This window comes from Gordionus sp. m RMFG-2023, chromosome 3 (assembly GCF_954871325.1).
Source record: "Gordionus sp. m RMFG-2023 chromosome 3, tfGorSpeb1-WG-v2, whole genome shotgun sequence".
Lineage (NCBI taxonomy): Eukaryota > Metazoa > Nematomorpha > Gordioida > Chordodea > Parachordodidae > Gordionus > Gordionus sp. m RMFG-2023.
Window position 1 is genome coordinate 18,296,372 of NC_088777.1, and position 18,212 is coordinate 18,314,583.

The following is an 18,212-nucleotide window of genomic DNA, read 5'->3' on the forward strand; positions in this document are numbered from 1 at the left end:
GGAGAATAACGTACGTGATACGTGATAAAAGCGTTTTCGCCCTCTGGTTGTGGATACAACAGAGCTACGCTAGGTTTTCCTCAAAAATCCATCAAACTGGATAGTTAATTAAGGGGAGAAAAAATGAGGAGCCCTTCACACGTTTGTGGGCAAGCTGCACGTACTTGTACGCGCAACAGTCCGAGAACTGTTGCTTAAACGTCTATAGGCTAATAAACAAAAAGAAATGGGCAAAACAAAAGCCTATACCCATGAACTGCCAAAATAGTTTAATTACTTTAAGGGTGGGTGGTGGCTAATTTTAAGTTTAACATCTAATGTAAGCCTTGATAGTTACTAACAATAATTGAGAATGTGTTCATATCAATTGAGATTAGAATTTATTCATGAAAATAAGGAAAAGCTAAATGGGTTTACCGCAAATTGTTTAAATAGGTGAAGATTCCAGTGAATAGGCAAAAACTAGTCAGTAATCGGTTTATGACTATCCAGCAACGAACACCACACAACAAACGGGGTTTTTTCTTTTTCCAGAGAAACAAAATACTCTATGGAGTGATAGATAGATTATATAGCGAAAAAGGTCTTTGATAATGATAAAGATATGAGAGAAAGGAAACTATGACGCAGAAATAGGAACTAGCTCCGTAAGTTTTAGGAAATGTAATTATTGGCCAGGATTAACAAAAGGCATTATGGCTTGATTGTTATATGATAGTCTATCACTCACGGAAAGACTCTACCAACAAAACATATTTACAAATCTCGCCACCCCCCTGTCGACTGGTTTCTCCATAAATAAAATAACAAGTGGACAAGGACTAAGAAAAAAAACACTAAGAAAAAGCAAAGCTCCGGGGCTAGATAATATCACAGCAGAAAACCCAAAAAATAGCACCTATAACAATATCGCTAATTATTTGCCCTCATTTAATAAAATATGGGAGAGCGGAACTACTGCAATGGGATGGATCAAATCCTACCTAAGTAACTACCCAAAAAACTAAGTCCACAGAAATTAAAGGGTTATTGAGCTATAGCCATCACATCCTGGAAAAAAAATTTTTTGGTTCACTCAAAAACCACAAGCATATCACCCACACCGAAAACTTCCCCCCAAAAATACATAAGTATATACAGGCCAAGAAAAGAAAATACTGTAGCCAAAAATTAATTTAGAAAAATAATCATGCAGAAAAACTAAGTACAAACCCCCTTCTGCATTTGTAAATTATAACAGAGCTATTGATAATGTTAACCATGCAGCTTTGTCAGAAAAGGGAAGACCCCAACATCTTCCAGATCCAGAAAACCACTAATACATGTTGTGCTTCGAAATCAATGACGAAGAAAATCCCCTACCTCCAAGGTAAAAAGAAGTAAAAATAAGGCTAAACTCTTGCCACTCCTAAATAAATAAAGATCATAAATATAAAAACAAGAAACAATGGCAACGACCAATGTATTTTATGTAGACTTCAATTTAGATGTAATGTTTTGAAAAAGTTAAAGACGTTAGATCTAGTTAACTAGCGATAATAAAAGAAAAAAAGTTTTTTTTTTTCCAAGAAAAACAAGTAATCACTTCAAAAACTTATAGATAGAAACAGGGTAAATGTAGTCACAATGTATTTAAGAAATATACTTAATAATGGAAGTAGTTGCAAAGAAGAAGAGAAATTAGAATACAAAGGCGAGTGGAAACTTTTAAATGTATACAAAAAGTATGAAAGATAAGAGAGAAATCGGTAATTTCTAGACTGAGGACACATCCACTTCCTATATTAGTCAGCTTGTATTCAATTCTAAACAGCTTTGCGGACATGTTAGAGAGACCAAAGAAACTAGGGAAGAGAAAAATAAATAAATAAAATAAACAGATGACTATAAACAAATAAATGTCTCATAAACAAAAGAGGATACCCTCTACCCCAAAAGCATTACAAACTCAAAAACTATGGAAAAATTACAAAAACATACCCAAAAACTAAGTTAAAAAGAGCCAAAGAAAATTTTTAGCCCATATAGGAAACGCAAATCACAAACTCCTCAAAAATGTCATTAATATATCTTGACTCATATAATGGGAATGCATAGAAGTACAACGTATATGTAATTAAAAATAAGGGACAAAAATGTTGGGACTTGGAAGTGGGTGATATAAATTAAAACTCGGCTTAAATTATTAATATTAAGAATTAAAAAATAAATAAAAGTAATTTTATAATATAATAAAATATGTTTTTCTTTTTATTGATATTTTTTAAGAAAAAATATAAAGTAACGTTTTGCGTTACCGTTACTCAAAAAAAACGGGTTATTTATTTTTATATTAGTTAATTTAGCTCCAGCATAAAGGTCGATCGTAGATTTTGATCCCTCTTTTTGGAAATGACAGGCCTGATTATAAATACAAAATTATGATAAAAACATTTAATATTGTATTAGCTATTTAAAATATAATTTTCTTCTATTAAAAATATAATTATATTTATATACAAATCAATATTTAATAATGGATAATTTAAAAAAACAAAGTACATTTTTTAGAATCTGGATGTTAATATAATTCTAATTATAGTAGTTATATTTAAAATGTTCATTATGAATGTGAAGTATCGTCTTCGACAAAATCCTTAGCCTGTTCTTGAGATACTGCTTCAACATGACTTACCTATTTAATTTTTTTTAAATAAAAGATGACAATTATAAGGAATCCAAATATATTATGTAATAATTAAAATTTGATAAACAAATTTATACAAATCATAAAAAAATAATATCAAATACACAAGTTGGAAAATCATATAAAACTGATAATCAAGGATTTCGGTGATTTTAAAAGTTGAACCACTTTATTAAGATTATAAGTGATAGCAGAGGCGTAACACAAATGCCTGCTGATCGCACGTAAAGTTAATTTTTTTAATTCATGTCTGCGATGAAAGATGAGTTAGATCTGTTACAATATCGGCGTTATTGGCAGAAACCAAAATGTTCCATGATGAGCTCTAAAATAAGATAGTGCAAACTTATTTTGTGACATTTTTGCTATTATTGCTTTAAACTCAAAAATTTTTTGTGCTGATGAAGATGATCTAATTTGACAAAATAGCTTTTAAACTAGATATATAAAGTAATAAAAATTCATATATGTTAATTGGTCAAGTAATAATATATTTGTTTTACAAGTCAAGAGCTACAGAAAATTAGATATTATGAGAATAGTAATATTGTTGGTGTTAGTATAAAATTTTTTAAAATAATTTAAACTTTAAATGCTTTCTGATTTTGGACTAGAGTAATGCAATTATTCTATTCTGACGTCGATCCCCTCCGAGAAGACGGGATTGGCTATGTTAATAAGAATTCTTGAAGGCATTGGAGTTGAGAATGTTTTGCTGACCAGAATGGGAATAGTTTATAGTCAATTCTTTACCCACTATTCAGGAATAGATCATCATGTAGGTGTTCGAAAATTCTATACCCACTATTCAGGAATAGAAATTCATCATTTGTAAGAACTGATAATGAAGATGTCAAAAACATGTTTTCGCTATAGGTCCGATAAATATATCTTGTCAGTGTACCTGACATCGAGGGATCGAAAAGTTAATGAAGTTGTGGGTTACGCAAAGGTCTATTGAAGGCTAAGAAACAGACGAAGATTAGATGAGAAAGTATCGAATTAACACAGAAATTTTTTAAGTAGAATGCAGAATCACAGAAGTGTAGAAAGTGTGCGAACATTTCAGGAGGAAGAGAAATTATAGATTATGTGTGGGGAAAATTGGATATTCAATAAAGGAATAAGTATCAATATCTATATTTTTCAATTAGATCCTATATTTTCTTTCTTTTTACTTCTTTTTTTAGATGTCTTGTATTTTTTAAAAAAAACATGCATACCTATTTTATCGAGATTGGCTGTAAAGAAAAAAATTTGTGGAATCAAGAAGAATTATTGCTATTATTTATATCACAAATCATATGAAATTGATTAAAGATTTAGTTCATCCCGGGAAATTTTACACATTATAGGGCTGATTTTTCTATACAAGGCTCATAATTATATTTTACGAAGGAGTCATTCCATGAAAAATGTAATATAGATGACGTTATATTAATTTTTTTTAATAATATATAATTTTTAATAAAATATGAATAGTATTGTGATTAAAATTAAAAAATCAATTGAGTATAACCAAGAATGATGTCATAGGGCAATATATAAGCAGGTAGCCCACACAGATATATTTTATTGACGCTATATTGTAAAAAAACATATTTTAAAATTTTATATTCAAACTATTATAATTTTGCGCTTATTAATAGAAATTCCTAAGGCCATAATTTGTAGATATATCCTTTCATTGTTGTGGATCTACTATCGTTATTATTTGAAAATAACGATTTTATCAGCTTATTTTATTTTTTTATTTCTATCATCGCTCGCTACCAATCAATCATCATATATTTCAAAACTTAAATATTTTTTACAACCAAATGAATTTATGATAATTTGTGATTTCTCTGAAAATTATGCCTTTATAATCGAAGACGCTATTCAAGGATTCCACTGGAATAATAATCAAGCCACTATCCATCCTATGATAGCATATTATAATAATGGCAATATAGAAAACCTTAATTATATGGTAATATCAAATCACTTCAACTTGATGTTATTGCAGTACATTTATACCAGACTAAAATGATAAAATTTTTGACCAATCAATTCAGCAAAAAGCTAAACAAAATATATTAATGCTCTGACGGATCAGCTGCGCAATATAAAAACAGAAATTTTTTTATAAATCTGTGTTATCATGAATCAGATTTTGGTATATTCACGTTCAAAATTCGTCAAAAATAAAAGGAACGTCGTTCATCATTTTTTTCAAAAAAACGAACTTCGTAACACTAATTGAAAGGCATCTTGATTATAGGTTGTTGGGGATATAAATTCTTCGGGAATGTGTGGACCAATTTTACTTAACTGGTAGCGGCACGAATTACATATTTTGTGTTGAAGATATAAATCACTATTTATATTAAGCATCGAAGGTAGTAGAGAACGTAAATTCTTTTTAAAAAATTTATGTTTTGGTTTATTCAGTGGATTGCAACACTTTAGCTATTAAAGGTTTCATTTAGAAATATTTATTTATTTTTAAAGACAAGTAAAAATAAAAAAAATTAGTTTTTTTTAAATTAGAAAAATGTTAAAGAAATGAATCAAGTATTATTTTTACAATTTGTGAAAAAATATTTAAGAAATCAATTTGTATTTTTAGCAACTGCGATTTATTGTTAGTGTTTTCACGATTTTCGCTTATTAATTTCAAATTTTCAACTGACCATAAGATGACCCATATTTTTTTTTAAAAAAAATTAATTTTGATGTTTTCGCCATAATTATCGATTATTAACTTGCTATTAATATTAGATTCAATATATGATCATATTTGGTTTTAAATTAAAAACTAATTATTTAACATAAGTAAAAAGCAAAAAAGACGCTTTTTGGACCTTTAACCCTGATTATCTCTGCTAATATAGTTGCTAATGCGCTAAAATTTTGTTTATGATCTAATGGAAACATATATAACCAGCATACAATTTTTTATCGAAATCGAAAAAGGTCAGCCGAAAAGTGATTGATTTGACATGGAATGATCCAAAGGGGAGGTCATATATTTTAATTATTCCAGATTTAAAATATTTCTTAAAATTCCAAGCTAGTACGGATCTTTGGAAACATTATTCTATAAAGCGAATTTGTTAATAAAAAATATAAGATGAACTTAACACTTTCAGTGTACTCTTTTTTAAAGAAATAAAAAAACTGGGAAAAATTCAAGATTTAAAATATTTATTACTGATCAAGAATACATCGATAGTAGCCAGTGTTTATAATTTAAACTCAGCCTGCCTATTGCTTCTAACAATACCGATGACGATCGCAATTGCAGAACATAGCTTTCGAAAATAATGTCAATTATATTGCATATTACATTTGCAATAATTTTGAATTTGATTTAATAAAAGGATATTTATAAAAGTTAGTCTTGTTTGATTTATATATTAGAAAATATTTTTAAAAATTTGAGTTTTGGCCTATAATTTCATTGCGAGGGAGGGGTTACGCCACTCGGTTATTATAGTATATAATTTTTCGACATTAAATTAGATAGTTTCAAATGAGTGATAACTTTATATATGTAATCACCATTGGAGAAGTTTTAAGACCATTTATTTGATTTCGTTATCAAATATATAAAGGACCGATCACAACAAATATGATATAATTTTTCTTGTGAGGTATAGTAGTTTCATAAAAGCTAACCAATATAAATTTATTTTTAAAATATCAGACCTTATTTTTGAAGGTGACCCCGTAAAATTTATCGGCATGTTCTAATAACTCGGGTCGAAATGTCGTCGTTATAAATTGAGCATCTTGTGATAATTCATGAATCATTTCTAAAATAAAATCACAATAAGATGTACAATGTAAATTTTTTTATTTAATATTCCGCTCTTTCATCATTTTAATTTGATTTTTGTTTATATAAATTTATCTATTTCGAATTGATTTTCATTACATAATTTATTTAAAGTAGATAAAATATAATAAATTGATATGATTTGCAAATGAATTTAAGAATATATTTATTTTATTTAAACAATCCAATACTTTTATAAATAATATCATTATATTTCTCTTTAAACCCCTTTATTCATTTAAAATTATTTTTATATAAGTTCGATTTGTGCATGATCGGGATGAATAAGACAAGAAGTATCATATAAATCTTAAAAGGTTATATCAAGGGAATATTTACGAGAAACAGCTTTCCTGTGCTGTGTATCAAGAGCTTGGTCAATCTCGTCAAACAGATAAAAAGGAGCAGGGTCGCATTTTTGAATAGCGAATATGAGTGCCAAAGCTACTAGAGATTTTTGGCCACCCGACAACTGTTGCATTTCCCTCATTTCGGTCCCGCCCGGAAAGTTTTTGTCCTTAGGGTCACTAAAACACACCTGATTAATATTTTAGTAAGTAATGGATTGAGACATTATTTTTAGAAAAAAATAAATGTTTCTTCCCATTTTTATTTTTTTAATATTGGAATTATTTATTAGAGCAATCACAGGTATAATTTATACAACAAAATTATATTTAATGGGTCTTAAAATAGTAATTCATTATAATATGATGTAAATAAAAATCAGAGAGGTACTTCCGAAAATAAAAGTTTTGGTAAATATAATTTTTACTACCTAAAAAATTAATGCAAAACTAAATTTTATTTCTTAGGCTTTTCTCGTATATATGTGGCCTCAAAATATAAAAATTTCGGTAAAAACATACTATTCTTATCGGAAATTACACTAAATATTAAAAAAATGTTACCTTTATCCCAACACCAGTAAATTGCTCTATGAGAGGTAAAGAATGTTGTTGAACGTTCGAGCCACTTGCCATCCCCTGATCGGCTACGTCGTTTTTATTGACTTCTGCGCCACTGTTAGTATAGAAAGGGGAGTCTTCGTTTTCTTCAATTTCGCCCTTTTTCATGACTAACATACCGTTGCCTTCTGGCACAAGCTTCTTAAAAACTTCCGTAAAGTAGTTGGAGACCTAGGTTTTTTAAAAAAAATTGCCATTAAATGATATTAATTTTTTTTTAAATTATCATATACCTAGCCAAAAGGATATAAATCTCAAAATTAAATTACATCTTAAAAGGTTATCAAATTTATCTTAACATTTTTATATTTCATATCTTTCATCAGTTAATATTTAATAAGAATACTATAATTATGTTTTATTATATTTCAAGAATATAGTTTTCAAATGAATTTTATCATTTCAATAAAAAAATCTCACATTCATTTATAATTTTATATATATATTAGGATAAATATAGAACCTTCTTAGACACGATTCTGGAACCAAAATCTAAAATAACAAAGGTTCGATACTATGGTAATCAGAGTTGTTAAGGAGCGGCGCTCCTGGAGCGCCACTACATTTTTTCAAAAACACCTGGCTCCTTTTTAAAATTGGGGAGCGGGAGCTAGCTCCTTTTAGGGCTGGAGTGCAGGAGCACCGCTCCACCGCTCCTTTAAATTTAATGTATAAATTATTCAATAAAAATGAAATTTTATTTAATTTAAATTTATCCATTATTAAATGTTTAGCCGAGTTTCATATTGGTTTTTCATCTAATCATTTTAAATATTCAACATCAAGTTTTCCTTTTTATATTGAAATTTTTTTGGAAAATCTTGTGAGTCATGTTAATATTCATTTTATGGATATATAATAAAAAATAGTTTTCGATATTATGGATTTAGAGATAAAGATGAAGAAATCGAATTTCCATTTTCATCATACAAAAAATATTTTAAACTTCTAAAAGATGTTGATCCAAATGATCAAACAAATTTAAGGGGCAAAATGTCTCTTGTGTTTAAATAAAACTATTTAATTATTAAAAGTGAGCAGCTTCAATCTAAAAAAGCATCTAAAAGTAAAAAAATCTTTCTTTTAAATACAAATTGATTTGGAAGATTTTTTTGGATTCCATGAAATTGATCATCAGGAAGATAATATATTGGACAAATATTTTTTAAATAATGATACCAAAATTACTATTTTTGATAAATTCCCTGAATTAAATATCTTTATAAAATACAATACCCCGCTTCCTTCTAGTGCTCCTGTGGAGTGACTATTCAGTATTGCAAAACAGGTCTTAGGGGAGAGGCGTGGATGTTTGTTAGATTCTAATTTAAAAAATTTATTACTTTTAAAAGCTAATAAAAGGTTATAAATATTTTGATAGATCATTTAATATAAATAAAGCTTTTTGATAAAAAAAAATATGATTTTGTTTCGTATACCTTCTAAAAAAATGAAAATCAAAGGAGCGGTTATGGAGTGGCACTCCATTACTTGGAGCGGGAGCTAGCTCCTTTTAAAAATGTAGTAGCGGAAGCGAGAGCTAGCTCCTTTTGAGAAGGTAGGAGCGGGAGCTAGCTACTTTTAAAAAGGAGCGTTAACAACTCTGATGGTAATTATCATTAGTTATTAGTTCATAATTATTGCAAGTAAAACTTCTTACAATTTACTCCATTCTTCTAATTTAAATAGGGTGGTTACTTTTCCCTTAAAAAAATATTTAATTTGATAAGTTTTACCTTTAATCCTTTTTAAAAATTAAGGAAATCACTATTCTGAATTTAAGAATTTATATTTCAATGTAAAAATAAAAATAATAAAACTTTATCACCTTTTTTACGTGTAAATATACATAATAGAGAAATTTTAATAAGAGATAAATCACTGCTGTTCAAACATCGGTTTCAAAAACTTCATTCATTCATGTGCCTGTTGAAATACCTAATACAGATTGCTCGTGGTTTCTTTTATGATTTTGTTTATCTAAAGCATTTCTGGAGATAGATTTTAAGAGCTAGGATGTTCTTGTTTGGCCTGTAGGCGCAAATATTGGATGATAAGAGATCTTTGGTAGAGGCGAGGATTCTGTTCTTCAGAAGAACCATGAACACCTTTGAAACTGTAGAAGTGAGAGCAATGGCTCTGTAATCTCCGAGCGATGAAGGGTGGGGTTTTTTGGGGAAGTTGAAATTACCTACTTACTCTACATGGAGGAAACAAATACATAGACCCTGAAGAGCAAAATGGCTATCTGGACAGACTTCTATATGTCAACTTTTGAATCCAGGATTCCTTCTAAGATAGCGGGCTTCCAACAGCCAGGCTTACCATTACCCCACTCCGATTTCTCCCTCATAGAAATCAACAAAGCCATAAACAAGCTAAAAAAACAATAGAGCTCCAGTCTCTGACGGGATTAGAAACGAGCATATGATAGTCGCTGCAGAAAGCATTTCTAAATATTTATTATATTCATAAAAATATGGCATTCAGGCAAAACCCCCGATGATTGGAATAAATCAACAATCTGCAACTTCCCTAAAAAACCCCACCCTTCATCGTTCGGAGATTACAGAGCCATTGCTCTCACTTCTACAGTTTCAAAGGTGTTCATGGTTCTCCTGAAAAACAGAATCCTCGCCTCTACCAAAGATCTCTTATCAAGCAATATTTTCGCCTACAGGCCAAACAAGAACATCAATGAACCCATCCTAGCTCTTAAAATCTATCTCCAGAAATGCTTTAGATATAAACTTCCTTTTATATTTACTTTCATAGACTATAGCAAAGCCTTCGACAACGTGAAACACGATGCCCTTTGGGAGGCTCTAGAAGAATGCATTATCGATCAAAACATAATTATTTTGAAATACCATTATAACAACTCTTGGGCCAGGTTACAGCTAGGCCAAACTTTCTCACCTTACTTCAAGATTAGAAGAGGCGTGAAACAAGGCTGCATACTATCACCTATTCTTTTCAATATAATCATAAAAGAAACCACGAGCACTATGAACCTAATTGATCTATCATCAAACAATAATAATATCAATCACCTAAGAATCATCTCGTACGCAGATGACCTGGTTTTAATTACCAAGTCAAGAGATGAGACAATAGACTTACTAACAAGTCTCTGCTTCCATAGCAACAAAGTCGGTTTAACTATCAACTTTAATAAACTTTTATTATGCCATCCCCAGAGGTGTCTATAAATAACATAACATTTAGGGAAATGAAATTAAAATAGTTAACAATTTTAAATATCTTGGCGTGCTTATCGACAATAAAGAAAATATCAGCGGCGAAATTGAAGCCCGACTAAAAAATGCCAAAATAACCTTCATGAAATACCATAAACTATGTACAGCCAGATAGGTCTCAGTCAAAACGAGCCGCATATTTAACGCTACAGTCATCCCAGTCCTCCTCTACGTCAGTGACACTTGGGAAATAAATAAATCCCAGACAAAGAAAATACAGGTTTTCGTAAACCGTTGTCTACGCCAGCTAAACGATATTTTATACCCAAGATTAATCTCAAATGCCAGCCTATGGTGTATTTTAAAAAATATCCTCATCGAGACTACTCTCAAAAAAGACGCATTCAACTCTTTGGTCATACCATAAGAAACTTCAGACAAAATATAGTTCATGAGGCCATAATCTGTCTCCAGTCTTATGGGGAAAACCTATGGTAAATACAAGTCATATTGGCTGTACAAAACGATAAAAGATGTCATAAGTTTAAATCTGATGATGGACCAATTCATACGCCTAAACAACGATAAAGGTTCTATAAAAAAGCTACTAAAAATCTAATCCAACTATCTAAACCCTCCAAATCTCTCCGCTCCTTCCTAAGCATAAGCATCACCTTCCTCCCGCCATGGTAAACATATATTTATTTATAAAACTCCTCATTTACCTAAACCTTGATATAACTATCCAAAACATACTTAACTTATGCTATCATCTCTCTATGCTAATATTTTTAAGTAAATAAGACAGTTTTTTAACACAATAAATCAATATTTATAATAAATAAACAAATTCTGTACAGATCATAAACTTAAAGTCAACCAATACCCCTCCCTATAATATACATTTTACTTAATTGGGTACCGGCTTTTCTCTCTCTTCTTGTTTCCTGTAGGCGTTTAAGCAAGTGGTTTTGCCTCTTGTGCACATAGCTAACTGCAGCCTGCCCAAAAATTTGTGGATGGACTTATCTCATAGGCTACCCCCAAATTTCTTAACCCAATTAGATGGGATGAGATAGTCCAAGCGTAGCTCTGCTGTTTCATATAGCGATAAAGGGCGATTGCACTTATTATGACGTATGATATAATACAGCCAACTGTGTTCCATGTTGTAATGAAGAACAAAGAGAAGTAAATGGTGTCAATTTGCTGGATGTAGATAAAATGTACAAGGAACATAGATTAAGAATAAGGAAAATGTGCCCGAGCTTCCAAAAAGGAGAAAAATGTTAGTTATTCTTATTTCAAATATTTTTTTAGAACCTACTGATTTAAATCAGGTATTCCAAATAAACCAACATCACTCAAAAAATACTATTACTAATAGTGGAAAAAAAATTTATTTAAAATTTTATAAAAAGGAATAGGTAGAACATTTAATTGATGCTGATGCCGTTTTTTGCTTTCCTTGTAGAATCTACAACCTATCCAATGGTGAATCAACCTATACTAAAACGGGTTTTACAAACTGGAAGATAGCTCTTGTAAAAAGGGCATTGAAAAGCATGATAATTGCCGAGTACACAGAGATTTTATGGATAAATGGAAATTAAATAATTTTAAAATTAACAACAACACATTCTCAAAGAATTGCAGTAATATTATACATAATAAAAATAATTATTTTTGAAATCATTCAACATCTAGTGTTAAAAGAATAGCCTCTTAGAGGGATTATTCTTTAGATGAGATATATACCAATTATATAAATTCTAACCGTCATCTTAAATCTGGTGGTTTATTTGTCAATGAAACATTAATTACTCAATATAAAAACCCTCTTTTTGAAGAGTAATTAAAAATATATACCACAACACAACCATATCTCCGAATTGTTAAAATGATTCCTCAACTGGTAAGTCAGGAGGTGACAAATAGAGTTGTCAATAATGAGGTTCAATTTTTCCAATAAAAAATTGATGGGACAAGAGATTTAAATCACACAGAAATTCTTTTAGTAGTAATAAGATACATGATCAAGGATCAAGTAACGAAAAAACTGCACATTTGTTAAAACAATTAAAAGCTCAGATGCTAAAGAAATAGCAAATATAATGAAGGAACTATTCATTGAATATAAACTCAACTCTAACTAGTTGCTTAATGTTATGATGGAGCCAATGAGTGGAGAAAAGGAAGGTGTTCAAGCATATCTTAGCAAAGTAGCGGGGCATCACGTTCCTTACATTAATTGTTGTTTTAATCATAGATTGCATTTAGTTTTAAAAAACAGTTTAGAAATTCGAAATTTTTTCCCACTTACATAATTTTTCTCCAAGATGCCATTGTATTAATAAGTGAATGTGATCCATGCCAAGACTAATGCCCCACCGGTAGCCAGGACACTATGATATGACAAATTTATTTATATAAATTATATGATTATTATAATACTCTGTTCAAAACTAAAAAGAGTTGCGGAAAGATATCTTGTCCTCGAATAGCAGAGGCTTGTGGGCTCTTGAACTAAAAATAATTTTTACCCTATTAAAACCTATTAATGATATGGCTCAATCAAAAAATATTTATTTTTCTAAAACATTTGATATTGTCAAGAACTCTAATTTTTTGAAATATTAAATAAATGTGAAAATATTTATAAAGAGATTTTATTTAAAAATATATGTGTTGAGAAAAGGATCCTAAGAAAAGATTTTTCCATTTTTTCAGTTGAAACTAATTATCAATTTGAAAAAATTTAAATCTAGAAGAGTATTTACTTTAATATTTTAGATTTTTAATTGAGTTTATGGAAAAGAGGTTTATGGTAGATGATATTTATTTAGAAAGTATTGATGCTTTGTATTCTTTTGATACTCCATATTTTCTAGACATAAATAAATTAAAACCTTTATTAGAAACTTGCAATATTATTGAAGATCGTTAAATGAAATTGAGGTTGTTCAAAAATTATTTGTAAAAAGTTTAGAAAATTATAAAGATTGTGTTATATCAGATTTTGTCAAATTTCTATACCTATATTAAAATGCATTTCCAAATGTTTTTTAAATATTCTTTATGAGTTTATTATTTGGATCATCCACATCGAGTTGTGAGTCAACTTTTTCATCATTGAAGGGAATTAACATCAGATAGACTTTCGAGTACTGATATAAGTGAATAATATTCTTAATTACATATATTTTATATTGAAAGCATAACAAATATTTTACAAGCACAATTAATCAACTTATTTCTTTTCAACTTTAAGTCAATTGTCATCTTCCATCTAATTTTATGAACAAATTAGATCATAATAACAATTTGTGTGATATTTTTTAAATGAAAGCGTATTTTTTAATTTTGTGTTCAAATAACTGTAATATTCGTTCTAAAATTTTAAAAAAATTTATTACCCCCCCCCCCCCTTTCCCATAAATTGATTAAGCTAGAATCGGGCCTAGACTGAATAATAAATTAATTTATCGCGATGAAGACACTCTATCATAACCAAAATAAAATATAATCTCAAAAATGTATGACATTCAAACGTTCGGTCTCTATTGTATTTCTCATAGTGGTTTTCTTCAATAGACACCTCTACAACTGTTTGTTTCGCAATATTTCCATACTCCTTTTTTACTCTAATAAGTTAAAGTGAAGGCTATGAATGTCATATATATTTTTGGGATCATATTTTATTTTGCTTATTTATAGGATGTCTATCATAACAATAAATTAATTTATTATTTAGTCTGGGAGGGGGGGAGGGAGAATTAATTTTTTGAGAGGCAGTTAAGATTTTTTTAACACCACAGAACGAATATTTAAGTTATTAGAACACAAAATTGAAATATATAATGATTTTATGTGAAAAATACCATATAAAAATAAATAATGATCAAAATTTAAAAATTAGATGGAAGATGAGTTGATTTATAGCTGAAAATAAATAAGCTGATTTAATGATTTTACAAATATTATATAATAACATAGATATAGTTTAATAGTGCTTGTATAATTTGTTAGGGATTCAATTATAAAAAATATGTAATTAAAAAAATATTTATATCTATATTACAATTGATATTGATATGTAATTGAGTAGTGTAAAACTAATACATATAAAGCATTAACAATATAACTTTAGTTGAGATGTATTTTTAAACGCTTTAATATATTTATGTAGTTAGTTTCAGTATGTTTTATTCATGTCCTAATAAGTAATTTTTTTTGTTGTTATTTATTAATTTTTGATAAAAAGTTTTAAATTATCAAGATACGTGGAGTTGCAGTATAATAATGGCTGCTGTGGTAATATTTCTGATCAGGCGAGGAAGTTTATACTTAGGGGGGGGGGTGCCGGATTAGAAGCATTAGAATTCGAGGAAAGACGTTAACAATTGAGGGGAATAATGGTGAAGAAGACAGGTTTGGTAAAGTAACCTGATTACTTATGCAGGAATTGATGAACATGTGGGCGGAGTAATGAGGATTCAGGAATGAACGAGAACAGGAGCAGAAGTGAGGATTGGAGATTGGCGGTTTGCAGAGACAATAGAGATTCGGCAGGATGGTTAGGTGCAGAGGTGCCGAGGAATAGAAACGTAGTATGTTATAAATGTGGGGTAAGGTTACCCGTTGTTTTATCGTTTTAAAAACATTTTAACCAGCTTCCCCAATGTTAATTTATTTCAGTGCAACTATTTCTTTATTTAAATTTCGTTGATTAAAATTTTTGCAAAATTATCTTGCAACTTTTTAAATATAACTTTCGGGTTACTTTAAAAAATGTAACTTTTTACCCTTTTAAGGATGTAACTTGCAAATAGTTACTTTTCAAAAGTAATTTTTAACAATACTAGGTAGAATGTTAGATAACAAACCTCATCGTTTTATTTTAACCTGCAACAGGGTTTAATGAAAATCTCCAAATAAGAATTTGAAGTTTTTTTCATGAAAGATTTCGAATATTGGGAATAAGAAAATCCCTTATAGCTAATTTCGCGCTACTTTTTTTTATAATTATAATTTATTATTTAATTTATATTTTCAATTTGTATTATAAACCTAAATCACCTGGAGTAAATTATTTAATTTCCAAATCGATGTAAGTGAGTCAGATAATTATGATATTCATGAAATGGAAGGTACCCTGGAAGAAGATGTTCTTAATAACAATAATACAAATTTTCCATTTCCAAAATTTGGAAATATTCTTAAATTAATGTAAAAACAAAAGGTGGCTACAAATTTATTTGTTCAAACTGTAAAAAAATATATACTCAAATAAATCTAGTAGCTACCTCAAAAAACACCAAAAGGTAATTGTCATTTTTAAATTCTATTACTATTTATATTTTGTAAGAATGTTTATGCTAACAGTTTTAAAGAGATAGAAAAACCCTTAATAATTTTGGTTTAGGGGAGACTACATTCAAAAAGACCAATTCAATTCATACTAAATCGATTAATAATATTGCACATGCCAATATTTCTCAGAAACTGGCTGATAAAGTTATTGTCGATTTTATAATTGATACAGATCAGCCAATGTCATTGGTTGATAACCATCATCTACCATGATGATTAAACTCTATCCCTGGTACAACAATTTTTTGTCGCCACACATTAATGATTGAGATAGCAAACAAAGATGCCCTAGTTAGAACCATAAAAAAGACTTTCATTGATAATTGTTTTGAAATAAAAGATACTAATATAATAAAAAAATCCCCTAGAAGCATTTTTTAAATCTAAAAATACAAACAAATATTTTTGATACTTTTTCTTATATTAAAAATATGCATATAAAATTAAATACTGCCTTGCGCTCAAGTGTTTTGTGTTGAGAGATTATTTATTAAGGCGAAACTTATACTTTCTGATCGTCGCGCTAGATTTGGGGATGTTAGTATACAAATGATTTTACTATTAAAATGCCTAAATATAAATAAAAAATGAATATTACCCTAAATAGTTATTTTTATAACATAAATTACGGTCTTTTTGCATAATTTTTTATAATCAAAACTAACTATATTTAAATATTTATAAATGTTGATTTTTATGTATTATATATTATGCAATTACATAAAATAAAACAAATATATTTCTAAATTTTTTTTATAAAAAGTAGCTTTTTTAAAAGTAGGGTTTAACAACTCTGGTATTTATTATATTTGGTCCATAATAATGATAATTCATCTGATTCACAAATTTTCAGAATCAGATAACTAATTTATAAATAATATTTAAATTAATAAACTATACTATACGACAAAAATAGTGACTGGTTAAAAAATTCAAATGTGATAAGAGCTGATTATAAAACAACTCTTTTTATTTTTCTATTTTCAAATGAATAAAAATAAAATTTTCTAAAATTGAACGAACGTAAAAACGAACGCGTTCGTCGAAAAAATAGGAACATGTTCAGGTTCAAAGTTCGTCAAAAATAAGAGGAATTCATCATTTTTTTCAAGAAAACAAATTTCGTTTATAACATTACAAAATCCTGACCTATATATAGTCACAGATCATCTTACACTTGTCATTATTTTAAAATTTATTTAAAATAGATATAATTATTCGAATGTTGAAGCCAAGAAAAAATTATAGATTTCTTTTAGAAATTTTTTTCCACAAAGTAAAATTTGAATAGTTAATCAAATTTAAATTAGTTACAGGGAGGGATGTATAGGTAATGATTATGGCTATAAATATTTTTAATTTATATCAATTTCAAAATCATGTTTCAATATTTAATAAGATATTTTATGGAATAGAGATAAATTTAAATATATATAAAGATATAGGCGTATTAATAATTTAAGGAAAATGAAAATAAGAGATAATTAGTTTCTCTTTTCTAAAATATTTAATTTAATTTTATTAAATTAATATTCATATGATGCTATAATAGTAAAACAAGGTAATTGATTTTTAAGTATTATTTCAGACATAAACGAGATTTCAAAAAATATTTTTATGATCACATATATAACACAGTTTATGATCACATATATAACACATAAGAGGGTTTTTATACCTTTTAAACACTAAAATTTGTAAAATTTAAAAAGGAAACTTGTTTGAATGTCAGCTGAATAGCTTGATATTTTCTCTGTTCCAAAATTTGCATTAATTCACTTATGGATTCATGACCTCGATCTAATTCTTCTTTCCTAGCATATTATTGTTTTTAAAAAAATTTTAGATAAAACTTAAAAATTAATTTTTTTAAAATGATCAGTTATATTTAAACTTGCCAAACCTCCTGATTTTTTACTCTCACCTAAGCGTAGCCTTAGATTTTATAAAATTTTTAATTACCATATGTGTGATTCTCAGTGGTGATCTGCATTGGGCCTAATTTTTCAAGCCCGGCCCGAAATTTTTTAAGTTTTGCCGGCCTGGCCCTAACCCGAAATTTTTTTAAAATAATTTACCCACCCGGCCTGGCCCGAATTTATTTAAATATAGAAATTAATTTTTATAATTACTCAAAATAAAAGACCATAAAAAATTGATAA

General features: G+C 28.6%; 1 protein-coding gene across 1 annotated transcript in view; it reads right to left on the bottom strand.

Moving 5' to 3' along the window:
- Window positions 1-2,308: 2,308 nt before the first annotated feature.
- The window catches only part of LOC135927583 (structural maintenance of chromosomes protein 3-like), a 64,078-nt gene continuing 48,174 nt past the window's right edge, over window positions 2,309-18,212 (bottom strand). Inside the window, exons 23-27 of the mRNA XM_065463665.1 lie at window positions 17,768-17,864; window positions 7,421-7,648; window positions 6,849-7,047; window positions 6,380-6,486; window positions 2,309-2,674 (exon numbers count right to left, since the gene is read on the bottom strand). Coding sequence (XP_065319737.1) covers window positions 2,603-2,674; window positions 6,380-6,486; window positions 6,849-7,047; window positions 7,421-7,648; window positions 17,768-17,864 — 703 coding nt within the window. The 3' untranslated portion in view covers window positions 2,309-2,602. The remainder of the gene's footprint in view (window positions 2,675-6,379; window positions 6,487-6,848; window positions 7,048-7,420; window positions 7,649-17,767; window positions 17,865-18,212) is intronic.